Source organism: Melospiza georgiana, chromosome 4, assembly GCF_028018845.1.
Source record: "Melospiza georgiana isolate bMelGeo1 chromosome 4, bMelGeo1.pri, whole genome shotgun sequence".
In the NCBI taxonomy this organism is placed as follows: domain Eukaryota; kingdom Metazoa; phylum Chordata; class Aves; order Passeriformes; family Passerellidae; genus Melospiza; species Melospiza georgiana.
In genome coordinates, this window is record NC_080433.1 from 19,284,527 (window position 1) to 19,302,662 (window position 18,136).

At 41.6% G+C, this 18,136-nt stretch overlaps 1 protein-coding gene across 1 annotated transcript in view; it reads right to left on the reverse strand.

Annotated features, from left to right (window-relative positions):
• Positions 1-18,136, reverse strand: part of TMEM178B (transmembrane protein 178B) — a 209,234-nt gene that overhangs the window by 139,912 nt on the left and 51,186 nt on the right. Inside the window, exon 2 of the mRNA XM_058021957.1 lies at positions 12,710-12,823. Within this exon, the coding sequence (XP_057877940.1) occupies positions 12,710-12,823 (114 nt within the window). The remainder of the gene's footprint in view (positions 1-12,709; positions 12,824-18,136) is intronic.

Genomic DNA, 18,136 nt, shown 5'->3' on the forward strand with positions numbered 1-18,136 from the left:
TTGTTCATATTCTTAAAGGCACCACTAAAAGCTCATCCAGCTGCATCCTCAGCTCTTGGAAAAACAAACAAAAAAACACACAGGGCCTCCCAGGCATACAAAGAGCTTCTCTCTGCACTCTCCACTCCCCAAGGCTGTAAGATTCCTGCTCCTACACCAGAAAATGTTTTCTCTACTCATGCCTACAGCATAGGAATAAAAGACTTGGAAAGCAGCAGTATCCTTCCAACTGCCAACCATACCACCAAACAGCCACCGCCAGATGTTCTCCCCTTTCTATCAACATCAAAATGAAGGCAGCTGTTGAAGCAGATGGCTTTCTGTCCCAAACTAGCTCCCCTCAATCCCACCAAAATGACATTGCTGTGTGGACCAGAGCACTGTGCAGATAACTTGGGGCCACATGACCATCCTAGCTAGCCATGTCCTCCCTGACTGATGTTCGCTCTGCCAACTTCATAGACTGGTGTGCAATTCCTGCAGGCCATCACTGCCTGGGGATTGGCTCTCCATGGTCCCTCTCAGATAAAGCATCTTCTGAAGACTGCACCAGCAGGTTTAGAAGCCTCCTAGACCTTCCTACGTGGTCTTAGCCCTACAACAATATTTACTGTGCCTTCTCTAAGCACTGCTTTGGTACAGTAACAGAGCAACTCACCTGCTCTATGAGGAAAGCACAGCAAAACACTCATCACAAATCCAACAAGCCAGTGACAAATGGCCTCTCTTCTCTGGCTTGTAAAATACTAAAGCTCCCCCAGTTGTGATAAAAAACCACAAATATCCTTACCCTGTACTTGTCATCTGACTGCCAAAAAGTGGGAATTCATTTACCTCTGGAACTCTGCTCTTACTTGCATAGAGGATTGGTTCCCATTGAAAGCCAATGCCAGAACTGTTAATCAGGAATTCCTGTGAACTAGCAGCCAAAGAGATACATCAAATGATCTAATCCATCCATGCATCACACAGATTTTCAAAGTGCTCCTGCCTGTGCAACCCTTTGTCTTGTCAAAAAGCTTCACCTAGCAGAGCTGTCAATTCAGCTTTTCAGAGCACCACTGATTCCTCCAGGAAAACTGGGCAGACAGTCTGAAATACTAATCCTATTGCTATACCAAGGGGGGTTTTCTTGCATTTCTCTGCCTGGTTTCTTGTTACAAAAGCCTTTCACTCTCAATTACTTCCACATGAAATATCTGGTCCTCTGTGGAAGGGATGACACCATGGACTTTACTACTTCATCAGCGGAAGTGAGGACAGAGGAATGGTGCCTCAGCAAATGGTTGTCAGAGCCAAGGCTTATCTACAGAATAAAAATCCTGTTTTAGTGTAAAGACCTAAACATCAATGAAAAATCAGCAGAACTAATCGACACATAGGTCCTGGTACACTGGGTTTCATGAAGGATGAAGATGTTCCTGAAACAAGCCTCAGACCAGTTCAGCCTAGGTTTATGTGAAATAAACAGGTAACTAATGCACCTTCTGGCAACAGATGGTTCACAGCCAGTAATCATGGTCAGGACTATCCTTGTCAATTAATCATTTCCTGACCCATGCCATTTTGGGAAGAGGAGCAGAGCTGGCTGTGCCCAATCTGAACTGGCTAAAGAGGATTTGTCACCCGTAACAGGTTCTGCCCAGGCCATATCAGAAAGGCCATTTTTTCATCATACGCCTCCTTTCAGCATGCATTGTTTTCAGATTTTATGACTCTGTAATAGGACTGATAATTATTATTTCTCAAAATGCACTAATTTGATTATTTTCCAAATTAAATTATGGTTAAGATTACTTGCAGGTAAAACCAAGTACCATTAAGTTATTTGTGCTGTATCAGTTGTCATAAAATCAGCAAGAACACTGGTGTAGAGAGCAACATACACACAACAGAAAACTCCCAGCACCTACACATACTGTAAGGGACAACCTTTGATCTTTGCTCCTCACCCTCATATCTCCAAGGACCTGGGTTTTAACAGGTTCTGAGGAACCCCCACTTTTTTATATCTAATCTGCTAGCAACTTTTGAAGGTAGTTTTGCTATTTTTCTAGGCAAAAATGTATACATTCATTTGGATTCTGGTTTTGGCCAGTGAGCTTTCATTTGAATTTTTTTTTTTTACTATCTTTAGGAAAAACATTATTGATATTTGGTTTTGCAAGGCTTTTCTAGGAGATAGGCTGCATAATCCCTGGCACTACAGGACACAGCATTGTCTAGCACTTACAGCAGTGGGAGTCCAAAGACCTGAGTTCTGTTTCTGGCTCTCCCACTCACTCTCCACATGACATTTAGCAAGTCAATTCACTTCTCCTTCTGTGAAATGGGTGTGCTTAGGTTGTATTCCTCCTTTGGCACCCAGTTTAAATCCAAAGGATACTGAGTGAAAACCATTTCCTGAGTGTTTCAAGATGCTAGGATGGAAGGTGCACTATACAGCAGCAGCATTAACAGGAAAGTTCAATTGTGGGATCTGTCCATTTTCATCAAAATGCCAAAAAGGCATTTTCCTTTCCATACTCTTGAGTATTTGGTATTCAGATGCTGATTTCACACAATTTTCATCTAAGAATATCTGTTCTTGTTTCAGTAGAATTATTATTTAGTATGAATATAAGCCAAACCAAACTCTTAGTCCCCAGCCTACAGCTCCCTTCTGATTAGGATCTTTCTTTATATGGATTCATGCCTCTACTGAATTCCTCAGTGGAAGAAGCAGGATTGAAGACTTGCCTTGGCAGTTTAACACTTTTCTTCCCTTGGCAACACCATCAGGCTTGAGAGCAAGTTATAAGGAATGACATTACATCATGCTCAAATACAAGATTATCACATGCTGCAAAATGGATTCTACAAGGAAGACTGATTTAGTGTGTGTCTGTGATGATGAGTAAAGAGCAGCTGGTACTGAACTAATGCATTGCTGAAGATTGTATCAGATTAAGACAGTAATTCAGCTACCTCCCTGTCCTCTCCCATAAAATTTTAATAAACCAAATCTTATGGGAGGAAAGGAAAGACAGGGACCCTACTGAATTATTTATAGCCTTAGTATGGCAAAGAAGCCCCTTTTAGGTGGGCAACTGATATTCTTCCATTGATTTTCTTCTGAGAATATCTAGGTGAGAATTAAGTTTTGGGGGGAAAAAACCCCACAAAGCACACAAGGATGCAAAGGGCAAGCCAGAAAAGACAAAGCTAATGAAGGCAGAGATGAGGGAGAGTTTGTATTTATGAAAGAGATATTGATCAATTGCACATACCAGTGGCAGACAGATTCAAATTAGCTGTCATAATTCCAGTGATGCAGAGGGACATGCAGGCTCAAGCTCCATTAAGTATAACCTACATCCAGAGCAGCCAGATGAGATTTGCCAGACTGAACTCTGAATTCCCACAGGAGATACCTGCAGTTGATTTATATTCCTGATTTCTTATTCCCCCACCAACTGTGCAATCAGTTCCTGGAGGTGGGTAGGGAATAATTGAACGGCTAAACTGTGATTCACCCAGCCAATTAAGGAGTCTTGGGATGGGCCCCTAGACAAATCCTTCAGCTTCATCTGGTCTTCATGGACCAGAACTGCATTTGGCTCTGACAACAAGGCCAAAATCACAATGACCCAGTTAACACTAGCAAGGAAGTAAAGCTGCATTATGGTGTCTGCACATTAATATTGACACATTTATGTTTTTTCAAAGCAGGAAGATATCCTGACTGTACATGAGGTTTGGTTTTATTCTGTAATTCAATGTCCAAAGAGCATTACTGCAAAACAGTAATTAAAACGGCAACCACTGCCTAGTAGCTATTGACATATAAAACCCACCTTCATGTTTCAGCCTGCAACTTGTGTCAGGTCAAGGCCAGGTTGTTTGATTCAAAGTCTCTTGCCCTCTCTCTCATGCTGGCTGTTATGATGTTTCCTTGTGGATGGTGCATGGCTTTGTGAACAAATCACACTAAACTCATTTCCAAAATGTTCCACTTATGTCTATCTTCTTGCACTGAAGTAAGGAAGCACTTAACTCCTCATTAGTAACTCTGTATGTGGTATATAATCACCTTGGAATATTTAACTGCTGGGATTTCATCTCACTAACATTGTGGGGTGGGGCATCAGACTGGGGTATAAACAAACTGGGACATAAATCATCATAAACCAGGCATTAAATTGGTATATAAATCAAAAATTATAGAAGTCAGATGGATGAGACCCATTAGAGCCTCCTGTTTGTTCTTTTCTCTTCTCTCACCCTAAGAATGCACAAGACATCATTCTTGATTAGCCAAGAGACAGAAGAACGCCCATCTCTCCCCCTCTGTGTCTCTCAAGAGGGAGAAAAGGGAAACAGAGAGCTCTGTATGCATATTAATAAAGCTATATTTTGACTGGCTGAATGACTAGAAATTATTAGCAATGGTATGTTTTACCTGTCAACATCTCCACACTGCAACAGGCAAAAAGTGTCTAATACTTCTTTGCAAAAACTCACTAGTGAGACTGGAGGGGGTTTGCTCTCAATTTTCCTGCACTCAGAACAGTTCTGTAAATACCTTAAGACTCTCTTCAACAATAAAGATAAAAATGTCTTTTTTCTTGTATAACAGTGTGAGACAATGCAAAACATCACCTAAGCCTCAGTGCATCCAAGTGCCTGCACTTACAAATATAAGACACAAAACAAAACCAAAAAACCCAAACCCCATCAACATGAAGGTTACCAAGCCAAGCATGCCAAAGGCAGGAAATACAGGAATGGGACCCTTTGAAAGGGTCAGTGTGAAAGGTGAGAAGACAAGAAACTCTTCAGCACAGAGCAATCAGAGCAGAGATCAGTCAGGTGGCCGCACCTCCTCCTCCCTCTCACACAAGCACTCTGCTCTTCACTTACTCTAAAACTCCTTGGTGCTAAGTCAGTCCAAGAAATTTCTTAAGACATGGTTCCTAGCTGTGTTTTCCTCATTTACACCAACCCAGTGTGGGTTGGGTGGCCATTTGAAGTTTGATTACAGTGTGGAGCTTTTATAGTTACTCTGAAAATCAATGGGAGCTGTGCTCTGGAAATATGTGAAACTTAAGCTTTCTTTATATCCAACTGGACACTCAAAAAACCTAAACCAGTTATCTTTGATTGTCAGACCTAAAATGAAAATTATAGCCAACCATGAATGGTTATTAGATATTACTATATTTATATTTACACTACCTTCTTCAATTCAATTACTAGAAACTTGACAAAATCCATGAAGTGGTAAACTCCATCATAGGATCAGGAGTTGTGTAATCTGCAATTCAAACGGCCAACAACCATAAATTCAGCAATGAAAAATAAACCAAACAAAAGCATCATTGAATGGAAACAGAATATCCCAAATCCATGGAACAAGGCAAGAGTCTGTGATTACAGCTATTAAAGACTCAATAATGAGTGTGCTTAGAGGAGATAAATTAAGGCCAAGTATGCAGCCCAAACTGGGTCATCTTCTAACTTTACATGCTTGTATTTTCAACCTTAAAAATGCTCATTTGATTTCAAGTGAACTTTAGGTAAACAACAAACTGCAAACCCAGAAATTCTAGTGTGGGGTTTCTTACGGATTCAGAAGAGTGGCAAGAGGGTCCTCAGCAGATACCCTGATTCACCTGTGAGCCCCATCATGTGGGCTGGGCAAGAACCTGCTGGCTGAGGGAGCAGGATGAGACCTCCCCTCTGCCAGTGTTTCACAGCTGCGTTAGCAGCACATGTGCAGTAAGATCTCTGACTTGTGCACTCTGAACAGGGCTTTGGAGTGGATCCTATACTTTCCTGTTTGTTCCCCACTTCACTCCAACACAAACAACGGAGTTTGACCATTTTTGCACCTTCTTTCCAAAATTTTTCCAATCCACCACTCCAACATTTTTCCCAATTGCAATGCTTAGTAATCCCTCATATTACCTCTTCCAACTCTCCAGAACAGTTTTGCCCCTTTCCTTGTCCTGATTTTCTCCCTTCCCAAATCTTGTCTGTATTTACTATTCAGGACTGAAGGATCTACTGACCTCCTCCCTTTGTCCATCCCTGCTCTTCTGCCACTAAGAAGCAAATAAAAAATAGTATGCAGTTGGGAAAGTTATTCATCAGTGTAGGTATTAAGGTCACAGGCATATTAGCAGATCCTAAGATGAAACCTAGCAGAAGGCAATAAAATCCCTTACAGATTTCAAAATAGGTCTTAGACTTCAATGCCAAAAAAAAAATATCTTAGCTGGAAATAGCAGGATATGAAGAAAACCCTACAGCAGAGAGAGAGGGGGAAATGAGAAGGTCTGTCACTACCACCTGGCCATTAGCTGTGGGAACAATGAATGCAATGAAGATCCAACAACACGAGACCTCCAGGCATGTGAGCACCTGCTGCCTGACTAACCTCTGGGATGGCTGCCCCGTCTGTTGTGATAAGCAATGCACTAAGGAGTGACATCATCCCAAATGGCACTGACCAGCAGGATGGGGCCATACTTCAGGGTGTACTTCCATCTGGGGGCCCAGGTAGCTAATTAAAAATGAAAAAGGATTTCCTTGTAGAGGCACGTATGGGAGAGAATGAAAGAAAGAAGCAAAAGTGGGATGTTGCCTTTTTACTTCAAACACTCTTTTCAGTAGTATCCATGAAAAAAAACAAAAGTAAAAATTTTCTGGGGTCAGCTCTTATTAAAAATGCAACAATTAAATATTTATTGTTGCTTATAATAGCAGATGGGGCCGAGTCCATAAGCCTGCTGGTGTTACCAAGGCATTGTCAAGCTGTCAACTGAGCTTCTGTGCAAATTTCAACTTCATGTTCCATGGAATGAGAAGGCTTGGGAAGTCTGTAGAAATTAGAAGTCTGGACATTTTCCTGAGTGTTAATTGTTGCTGGATATTTTTCCAGTAGTTTTACTGATTATAAGGAAGTATTTGAGTGCTTTGTAGGCTCTTGCAAAATTCAGAGCATTAACGCCAATAAAATCCACTCAACTTTCAGCATAGATGCTGTATGAATTAAAATATTACCACTCTGTACATCCTGTAGAAATTGTTCATTTCCTCCAATACTTGCTCTTCGCAGAATGTGCCAGGCTATTACTTTTGACTTTAGAATTCATTTTTTATGCAAATGGCTTTTAGACCACCACAAACACAGGAGTGCTGCAGTTCCAGAGTGCAGATAAATGATATCATTTCAATACAAAGCATTATGATTGTTGTTCTGACAATGCAGCTTTCCTCACTGATATTTTGGATTCAGAGCCCATGTCTTGTGGTCGTGCAGTAGAAACATGGGGGTAGAAGACAGCTAAAGGAGATCCCACAGTGCCAGGCAAGGAGTGTTTTCAGAAGGCCCAGGAAATTCTGAACACTTAGGAAGCATCAGCTACCTGTTTATGATCTGGTTCACTCTAAAGCAGTTTGGTGACACAGTTTCTAAGCTGTGCTGTAAAAAATCAGTTTCCATAGCAATTCCAGCCACTTCCTGCCCAGATGCAGCACTCTTCACATTCCTGGACACAAAACACAGCTGCTATGGAAGACAGGCTGAAGAGGCAATGGCAAGCTGGAGAAGAGACAGACCAATTCCCTCTTTTGTGGCAGTGTTACATCCAAAGTAGAAAATCAGGTTTGAGACATAGGGAGGAAGGAAAAATAAAAGGCTTCTAGACCCAACTATCTACCTCACACAATAGGCTCTGTGAATCAGCAAAACAAGAGCTTTTGGAGACAATGAAGAATTTTTTTATCTTTCTTCTTATGTAAAGACTTTCATGCACTATAACACAAGCCACTGGGAGCTCTGCCAAAGGCTCTGAGAGCCATGCAGCAATTGTCCCATTTTCAGTTACCAAGGCAGGAAAAAGGGAAGAGGGAGTTATTGCACTTGTTCTCTAAGATAAAAACAAATATCACTCTTCAAGAACACACATCAGCAACTTGCTTATTTGCAGCACTTTAAAGCCACAGTAGTTTCTACATCTGCCTTGGAGAGAAGATGGCTCTTGTACGTGAAGCAGTTAATTCTCAGAGTGTAGCATAAGATGAATATAGAGCCTGGGTTGCCTATAGCCTACTAAAAAAATAGAACAAAACAAACACCCACACAAAGCCAAACAGGGATGAAAGCAAAATGACCTTACTACAGTCCTTCTGGTGGTAAAAAGAAAAAAAAAAAAAAAAAAAAAAAAAAAGAAAAAACTAAACAAACACACCACACAGCATCAACACAACACGTATTTGTTGTCCTCCAAGGAGTAACACAGACTGAACACTCCCTGGGCTTTTAGCACCTTATCCCTCAGTGGCTTTAAAGAACAGTTTTGTTGGCTCCTAGAAGATGCTAAACTGAATATAGTACATCTCCTTGTTGCTTTGGAGGTACTGCCATTTTCATTACAAACACAGCCTTTCAACTGCTTTGCCATAATATACCAGAAATGGTTTCCTGAAGATTTGGGGACAAGAAAAAAATTAACATCAACATAGCCTCCCTTTTATTGTCAGCTTCCTTAATGCACATGCATCCAGTTGAAATGCTTATTCTATCACCTCATGTCCTAGATTGCCAAGCAAATTGTATTCTGTTTGCCATCTGTATGGCAGTTGTCTTCTGTTAAGTGGGCAGTTTTCCTTGTCTCTTCCACAACCAATCCTCCCTTTGGAGAGACACCTGCTGATAACAGGCTACTGAATGTCACTGCATGACTGATAAGAACTACAGGATCCCATTGTGAGATGCTCTGCCCAGAGGGAGCAGCCAAGCATTCCCAACTGGATATAATCTGGAGATTCTGGAACACCAGCACGACTTCTGCACTGGATTTCCCAGAGGAGCAGCTGCCTCTTCCACTGGATCTTCAGAGGAAGACTACAGCCTTCTACAGGATCCCTGCTCCAACAGAACCATCCCTGACACTCCAGCAGGGCTGCAGCCACAATTCCAATTGGATTGCTACCAACACCCTGACCCACAGGGTGTCAGGTTGTGTTCTGACTCTGTCAGTGTTGTTTTGGTCTACAGCATTGTTTATTTTATCCTTTTATTTTCTTCCCTAATAAAAAACTGTTATTCCTGCTCTCATATTTTTGCTTGACAGCCCCTTAATTTCAAATTTCTAACAATTTGGAGGGAGGGGCTTTACATTTTTCCATTTCAGGGGAGGCTTCTGCCTTCCTTAGCAGACACCTGTCTTTGCAAATTAAGACACCTGAAAACCCTTCTCACCCTTCCCAATTCCTGCACCACATTCTACAAACCCCTGCCATGAGCACATTCCCATGTTTTATGAACACATATGTAGCATAACAAAAGTGAGCCCACAGGAACAGCATGGAACAATGTGTGAATAAACATAGACTTGCTCACATTTTCTTGGCTTTCTACTGCAATAATACACCTCCATTTCTGAGAGCAACAATGATGCTGGTCTTGTTTTTCAGAAAACACAACTATGGATCAGGTTTTGCACTCAAGACCAGGGTCAAAGTGTGACAAGGTAAATGCTTACAGTGACTCGGTCATATCACTACATCAGCATCTTCCATAAAGACAGTTACTCATGCTCAAAGTTGTCAGACATAGCTTTCCTCTGGTTCTCTCTTGCCCTCTCAGCTCATATAGAGACTTGTTTTGTCTAATTAGATCAACATTTATCTCCTGACAGGTAAAAGCTGACAATACTACAATCATCTTTCCCTCTATCCCTGTTTAACCAGAGATAGTTGAGAGGAAGTGATTGCAGCGAAGACAAGTCCTATTTCCCAAGCTCATACTGCCATAGGCAATCAATTTGGAGCAAAGGTTCCATCTTGAAAATGTCAAACAGAATGAAAAAAAGATAAAATCAAAGCTGGTAAAGTCAGCTCCAACCATTCCTCTAGGACCAGCTGCTCTCAGGTTCTTGCAGCATAACTAGCAGCACAGCTAGAGTAGAGGAGGAGTATCTGCTTTGTGTGCTCAATGGTGCCATGGGGTCCTCAGCCTCAAATTAATTGTCCCAGCACGCACTCCTGCAATTCAAGAGAAACTGCTGGAGCATCAGTCCTGCCCACCAAAAAATGCAATCTGCAGTCTATGGTGGAAGCCCTCTCTCCTCTAATCCCCAGCCCACCGAACATGCAAAACAATGGCTTCCTTCCACAGGCACCACAGTTGGCTGTCCATACACAAGGCAGAAGAAAATACATGACTCAAATACAAATACAGCAAATGGTAACAGTGGCTTCAGCCTGGAAGAGGCATTTTTGTTTACTAGGGTGACCAAATCTTCTGCTTTCACTTTCCCAGTTCTTCTGAAGTTCTCCAAGATGCCATTTTGCCCCCATGTTTCTTCAGGAAATACTTTTTTTTCCCTATCTCATGCTACAGATCTGAAAAATAACCCCTGGCAAGAGAAAGAAGATAGCCAGGCCTGGGCCCTGCTTCTTTTGTTGTTTGTCACAACACTCACTGATATGAACAGGGAAATATTTGGAGGAAAATAATAGCCAGGTTGACTTGGAAATATCAGACTGACCAGTGTTGAGATAAAGTAGCTGTGTCCTGGATGAAACTAGTCCAGAGGCATAGAGCAGGATCAGCTGCTAAGGCAGGGGCTAAAATCACAGGGACTTGCTGAAGAGACTTATCCTACTTGGTCTACTGCAATGCAAAGGGAGAAAAATCCTCTCAACCAAACCACAATTTGAGAGATTGGTATTGGCCTTGTCTTTTACAACAGGTTACTGTTTCTACATGGGAAATAGTCATATAGATTCAGTTCATTCTTAAATGCAGTGACCTCCAGAACCACCAGTGGGATTACCCCTTATATCAAAGCACTCTGTTGCACCAACTGCTCAGGAGAAGAGAGCTTCAGCAAAGTATTTCTCTACTCTTCTGCCTTCAGATATCAGTTCTATCTACATCTCTCTACACTTATCTGACTCCTGAAACTGGCAAGAAAATTTGGGTCAGAAATATGAGGTACACTCAATGTACCCTCTACAGGGAAGAGACAAGCAGCCTCACCCTGAGAGTGCCTCAGACCACGCCAGAAACATAAATATGTGAGCAGTGTCTAGATTGCACCTTTGGAGACTGACAAATGCCCTACCAACACTCAAAGCTTGGGAACTTGCTGATCCTACCAAAGGGTGCACACAACCTTAGATGACCAGGTGTATAACCCTTTATTTGAGCCATTGCTGAGATAAAGATGAATTTTAGAAAATAATTTTTGAACAGTGAGATTCCCAGCAAATAGTTGCGGATAAGTCATTGTTACTCAACACATTCACAAAGGAAAATGACACATACACAAAGCACAAACCAAAGTCCCATCCTACTGCCCTATGAGCCCTAACAGAAGATGTCTTGGGTGATAGGTGCTCTTTTTTTGCCATAGGTGAGCACTGTTAGGTTTTATATCAACATGAAACTAACACCAGCAGAGAAGACAGGTGGTGTAGAAAACCTGAAGTGAACTGAACCTTCTGATCTTCTGATTTCAGGGACAAATTAGCATAACACAGTATTTTGCAAGACCAGTCTCTTACAACCTGCAGAGAGGCATAAGTTCAATTATTCCTTTTTTGTCATATCACAATAAAAATAGGTATTTATCCACGTGGACACATTTAAAAAAAAAACCAGGCATTTAGCAAGACCCTCTAGAAGGCTCTTATCTCTTTACCAGAGTGTACTAGGAAGGCCTACAAGCATCAATGAATCTCACTCTTGCAGGAAAAAAAAACTATAGCATTGCACCTTCTCCTCCTCTGAGCTTAAAAGGACCCTTCCAAAGCAAGAACCACACAGGGGAGGAGTGAAGCATACTGAAAGCTATAGGAACACCACAGATCTGGCACAGTTCTCAGAGTAGAAGCTCACTATCACCTTCCAACATTCTCAGTGAGAACCAGTATTGCCTCAACCACTGCCACCTTCAAGGAGATTTAACTGCTTCCACCAAAACAGAGCTGCTCAGGATATTCATCAGTCCCCACGACTATGTAGTAACAAGAACAGTAGTTTCCTTCCTTGTGAAATTCTACCTCATGCATTTTCTCAGTGAAAACACTTTTCCATCTCCAAGATGAGAGAGAGACAAGATTTAAGGTCAGCCAATACATCCCAAGGCAATTCCATCCCTGTCAGATCTTGTCACTTCAGCAAGCACTACAAGTTGGTGACCACTGGCTACAATTATCACTGAGGGCTAAGCTCCTTCCTTGTGCCTTAAAGGGTGCAGCAATTCTCTTTCAAGATCTTCAAAGGAGAGTGATGCCACACTCACACAGGAACTGCTGGCAGTGGGACATATTCTATAATAAAAGCCAGCAATGAATTCTCCTGGAAGCAGGAAACTCAGCAGCAATGGCATGAGAATGTGCTCACGTACAGAGCATTCCACTGAATTAAAAAATAGGGCATTGATTTTGTTATTCATTTTTGTATTTAACTCAGTATTAATCTCTGCATACAAATGCCTTTTCCCCACTGCTGCATTCTCATGCCTCAGCAGAATTTCCAATCAGCAGCAGAAACAGAGATGTAGGTCCCAAGAACAAATCGATCTGTCTGCTACACAACAAACTGGATGTGAGAGGAGGGCTCTGAGCAGGCTGCCACTCAAAGCCTCTGCTCTCATTCACCAGGGAGCCTGCACACGAGGAGAAGGTGAAGAAAAGCAGCAACACTTACGCAAGGCGTGCCACTCATCCTGGCGGATTGTCTTGGTGATGTTGTACGTAAGGTTCTTGGGGATGGTGGCTGAGGAGTAGTGGTACTTGATGTACGAGCACCGCTCAATTGCTCCTGGGAAAGGCAAAATGCAGAAAATGTGGTTACATGAATGTAACATGTCCTGCCAGCTACAGGCCAGAGGGCTTTGACAATCAAAAGCAAAGTGATCCCTACCATCCCTGCCCACTGTGACAACCAGCACACTCTCCAGCCCATGACATGTAAGCTCAGATCCAAACTTATGATATGGGAAGTTTATCTTTCACACATTCTGGGGAGCTTCCAGACTGGAGTAGCTGCCAGTGCGCCTGCTTTCACCATGAGATAGCTGTGTGGCAAATTCTTCCCTGAGCTGTGAGCTAGCAACTGCCATGCAGTTAATGTATAGAAACTACAAACTCATGTCTTAGCTTTCTGTGCTATCATGGTCATGACTCAATGCCCATACCTCAGGAAATACACAAAGCAAACACCTTTGATCCTCCCTTAAATAAAAAGCAACACGGAAAAATTATAGGTAGTGAACAATTTCCTAACCCTTTCCACCCTTGAAGCAGGGGGACACATTACACTGTCCCTTGAAGGTACCTAGACACTCTTACAGCAGGTTCAGAGATGGAATTCTTTGGCATCTCTGAACAGTGAGGCTCAGATAGCAATATCAGTGGTTGAAATGGGCAATTTTTTCCCCCTCTATTTTCTGGATTTCACCTATGCTCCACAGAAAAAAAACACCATTTGCTGCTTCTGATGTCTTCTGGTCACATCATTAGATCTCGTTTTACAAGTACTTTCCTTTCTGTACAATAATTGCCCCTCCAGGATCTGATCTCCTGGCATCTCTCTGCATAGTTAGTATCCTTAGAAGAAAGAGTCTGGTGTAGTCTGACACTTTCCATGAATTATAGCCTAGCCAAATTTCACATCTGATCAGACACCTGTAACTGTGTAACTGTTCTTGTATTGATGAAAGTCAGTCAGGTTTCCTACATTGCTTTTGCCAGCATTCTCTGCTAACACTGGCTTATTAGACCCTCTCACTAAGCTGTCAGATTCAAAGCTCATGGAAGTCATTTTCCCACTAACATTTTGTTATTTTGGCTCAGGCCTTTGATACATAAATAGGTATCCTTAATGTGGTTGGCCACGCTGTTTGTTACTAGCTACCACTAGTCAGAGAAGCAGTCATGCTGGAAATGCTTTTATGTATTAAAAATACATTAAGACAAGCACTCAATAGAATAAATTAAATGAAGCAATGAATTATATAAATAATAAAGAGCACCATACACAAGGAGGCAGGTAGAGGACTCTTACTGCCAGCCTGAACTGAAAAGGCAGACCCATTAGCCTTATATTGACAGTTCCACAGGGTAGAAAATGCTTTTAAACCACTGCAAACACAGGTTTCTACTAAGGGTTGTAAGATACTATCTGGCATGAACTTAGATTATAGACCATGAATTCACAGCATGAAGAAAACCCATAAAACAAGTTATTAATTACATCACAGCCTACCAGCATCTTCCAGAGTTAATGCAGTATAAACATTTGAGGTCCTCATTGTTTGCTTCTTGTGAGTATTCTTCACATTCTGCCTTTGACAGCAATTAGATTAGACAAAGCCAAATATTATAGGGGGAAAAGGCAAAATATTTACATATGTATCCGCCTGCCCTGACAGCGTGATGGGCTTCTGTGTGAGTCTGCACCATCTGGGCACCAAATGTACGCCCAGAATTAAAGTTTCAAACTAAGAATAGTATTTAAATAAAAAGACAGCTAGTGTGCAAAGAGCTTTAAAAAAATCCCCAAATCACAACCTTGCCTTCTTATAGGTTTTCCTATTCCCTTTTGCTAGGTTGCTTTTATAGATTAGAAGTATCAGCAAGAAAACAACAAATGCTTATTTGTCAGAAATTAATCTTTAAGTTATTAGATACCTGCCCAAACAAGAGATTTATATAGAATAGTAGAAAGAGACACAGAGCCAAGATACAAAATAAAAGCTTACAGAAGGAAGGGAGAACAACTCCTGTTCTATTTGCAGCTTTTCTGGAACCAAAAAGGCTAATTTCTAGTAAGGTACATCAGATTTCTAATTCTGCAAAGACTTCTGGTGGTAATGCAGCAAGCTGTTCAATATCACTTTCATCACCAAAGCCTAAAGCAGAAAGAGATTATTGGCTGAATTCAGGTCATCACTTGACCATATCCATAATTTGGGGCTTATACTTCCTTCCCCATGGCTCTAATGAAACTTCAACATACAAAAATAGCTTTGGGACCACTATCAACCAGGGTGGGCAAACAGGACATGGTAGAGCACTTGGCATGGCAGATCACAGAGGGCACTGAAGTCCTGCCAGCTCCACCAGGGAGCAATGGTGTCCACCCAGCAGAAGAAGGCAGTATCTTACTGAGAAACTCAAGATTTTCATGGTCCAAAATGACAATGCTTGTGATTGCTTGGCATTTAAACATGAACCATTTATTAAACCCACTCTCACAAGTGTAGGACAATGACTCTTCTGAGTCAATGCAACTTCACCAGCATATATCAAACTAGAAGTGACAATCAGCTTTTGAACTTAAGAAAAAGGCCTTCAATTGCCTGGATCTGGAAATAAAAATTAGGAGAAGGGCAAGTTTATAAGCAGTGATGATTTCATACTTCTGATATTTTCCTAGTTGCTCCACACAGAAGAGAACAATATTCAAGATGCCCAAAGATCCAAGTCCTGGAGGTCCCTATGAGAGCAAAAGCATCAAGAGCAGCAAGAATCAGAATTACTGCTCTGCTGGAAAGCCTTCTCAGAAAAATGCTACAAAATCTTTACCTTCAGAAGAATTACTAGCTATGCTCAATCCAGTCTCTGGAATAGGAAGAAAAGCAAGCTTTCCCCTCCATACCCTCAATAGGGTAACTGCAATTAATTTATGGAGCATTTTCAGCCTCCAGAACAAACTTAGACCAAATGCAACTGCAGCTTTGCTCTGCACTTTGCTCCAATAATTGGGAACAGTATTTATAGAGCAAAGCAGTGAGTGGGTTATTTTTTAGCTAGGAGCCATCATAGCAAGAGTTATAGATGGCCACAAGAAACACAAAAACCACCACAGAGCTGCTCCAGAGACAGAGGCAGTATATCCTATATTTCTCTGACCAAAGGGAAATACTTGCTGAAAATCCTAAAGAAAAGTAGCTGACATTTTCCAATAGAGTGCTAAGAAAAGGATCAGCAGAAGGATGCAACTAGAACCATGCAGAGCAAACCTCTGCCATGCCATCATCACAAGCACAGATGCTCAGGGGATTCAGCAGCTGTTAACTGTGGCTGGCTGCCCCCTGTTCCTGCAGTGGTCAGATGACAAATTGGAGATAAGGAAACTCGAGATAGCTTCATCCTGAGCAGCTAAGTATTCACAGCATCAAACATGCACCTCCTCTTATTGACTGACTTAGCTGCTCAGCTTCCTTCTCATATCTGCTCATCATTGCTCCCTACTATCACCTTAGCACATAATACTTCCTCTTCTCTCCATTATGAGAAAAACTTTTAACCTAGGCCACTGGAGAAGTACTGCCTAAAAACACTGATGTTTTTCTATTCAATTTTCAGAACTTTACCAAGTAACATCCTGATGTTAGCTCAGCTACCACTGCATTACTGGAGTTGTAAACACCATCCCAGTAGAGGCCTCAAACTGTTTGGTAATGCAGGGAATGGCTGAGCCATTATCCCACTCTAAGCAGAAGACTGAGATCAATTAAGGTCCTAGTCTGATGTCCAGGCTGTATTTGTCTGGTAGGTCAACACAAAATTTTTCAGAACTTCTAGACCAGTATTTCTTCACCACTGTGCCCCCACCACTCCCTTAAATATGATATTTAAACTCTTTCAAACTGCTCCAAGCAACAGTTTTTACCATGGTTAATTTAAAAAATAGAATGGAAATTCAAAATGCCACCAAGGTATTGGTTATTTCTGTTGTAAATGGTGGATCTCAGAAGCACCCAGAGGCATTTGCCCTGGTCAGTTTGATTTCTGCAAAGGTGGTTGCTGAGTTTCATGAATTTACAGTGTCAGTGTGATCATGGTTTAGTATTATGCATAATACAGACCAAGCCATCTGAGAGCTGGTAAAAGAAAGCAGTCCTTGACATGGCCTTTCATCAAAACTGGCAACCTATGAGAGCAGTTGGGTGACAGTATATCACTTCAGATTAAGGCCAAGATGGCACAGATTTATTTGCATGGGTTATCTGAGTATTCCTCTTCTGTCTTGAGGACTAGAATATTTCTCACTTCCCCCCTGCCTCAGCTCTCAGGGCTGCAGATTGTGGGACCATCCTTAAAGGTTCAAGTACAGATTAACCCAATGCCAATGTGAATAAGTTACCTTCAGTAGCTAGAGGACTTCCAGACAGAGATAAAAATTTCTCCCACTCTTAAGATTCTTTGCAGCAGTCCCTGGGTTAGAGCAATCAGGAAACTGAGATGCAGGGAGCCAGCAGCTCGCTCACTCTCTCTGGATGAGCTGTGGTATAGCCATTCCAGACTGCAGAAATTAGGACTGAGAGTCACCTTGCATTCTGTAACATGCAGAGATCTGAACCAGGGGGTACCCATTCTTCTCTTATAGTATGCATAATTGTTTCTAAGAAGGATCCAGCTGTAAAACTAGTATTTGTTTTACTACATTTCCTGTCAAAGCTTTTGATATTATGAGCTTCCCTGAAAAGACTGGTGTGAATACTCTGAGCCTTTGCTACCCCCAGGCAGCTTTTCCTTCTCTTGTGTTGCAGATACCCCTGGATGAACTGTTTTGAAGCAAAAAAAAAATCCACAAAATGCACCCTTTGTTCTAGTTCTAATTTTCACAAATCTATTTGAGAATTACTACACAAAGATTTCCTAGCAAAAGCAATCTTAGCCTCTGGCTTGCAAACTGCACTCACTACATATATTTGCTCTTAACTTTGAGAAACTGCATCCAGTATGAGAGACTGCCTTAATTGCATGGTTTGGTTACTGGTCCCTCATTGGGTGACTATCTCCATAACAAACAAAGAGATGTAGATTGGCCATTGAGCCTCTAAGTGTTTCGCATTATCTTCAGAAAATCTGTAGAGCACAGGAAGTTCACAGTGGGTTGTTTTTCTTAGCATAACATTTCAGTTAGGTTTCCGGAGGCTACAATCATAATTAGGATCAAAATTTGGTAACAAAAAGCAATTCCATGTGGCATATATATCTACTATTTTCTTATAAGTCTTCTCTCACCTGGAAAAGTTCATTATTTATTTGTGTTAGCATTTTTGCATCCTTCAAATTAGCACTGGCAATTCAGGCTGGTGCCATTTCAGAATTATCACCCTGA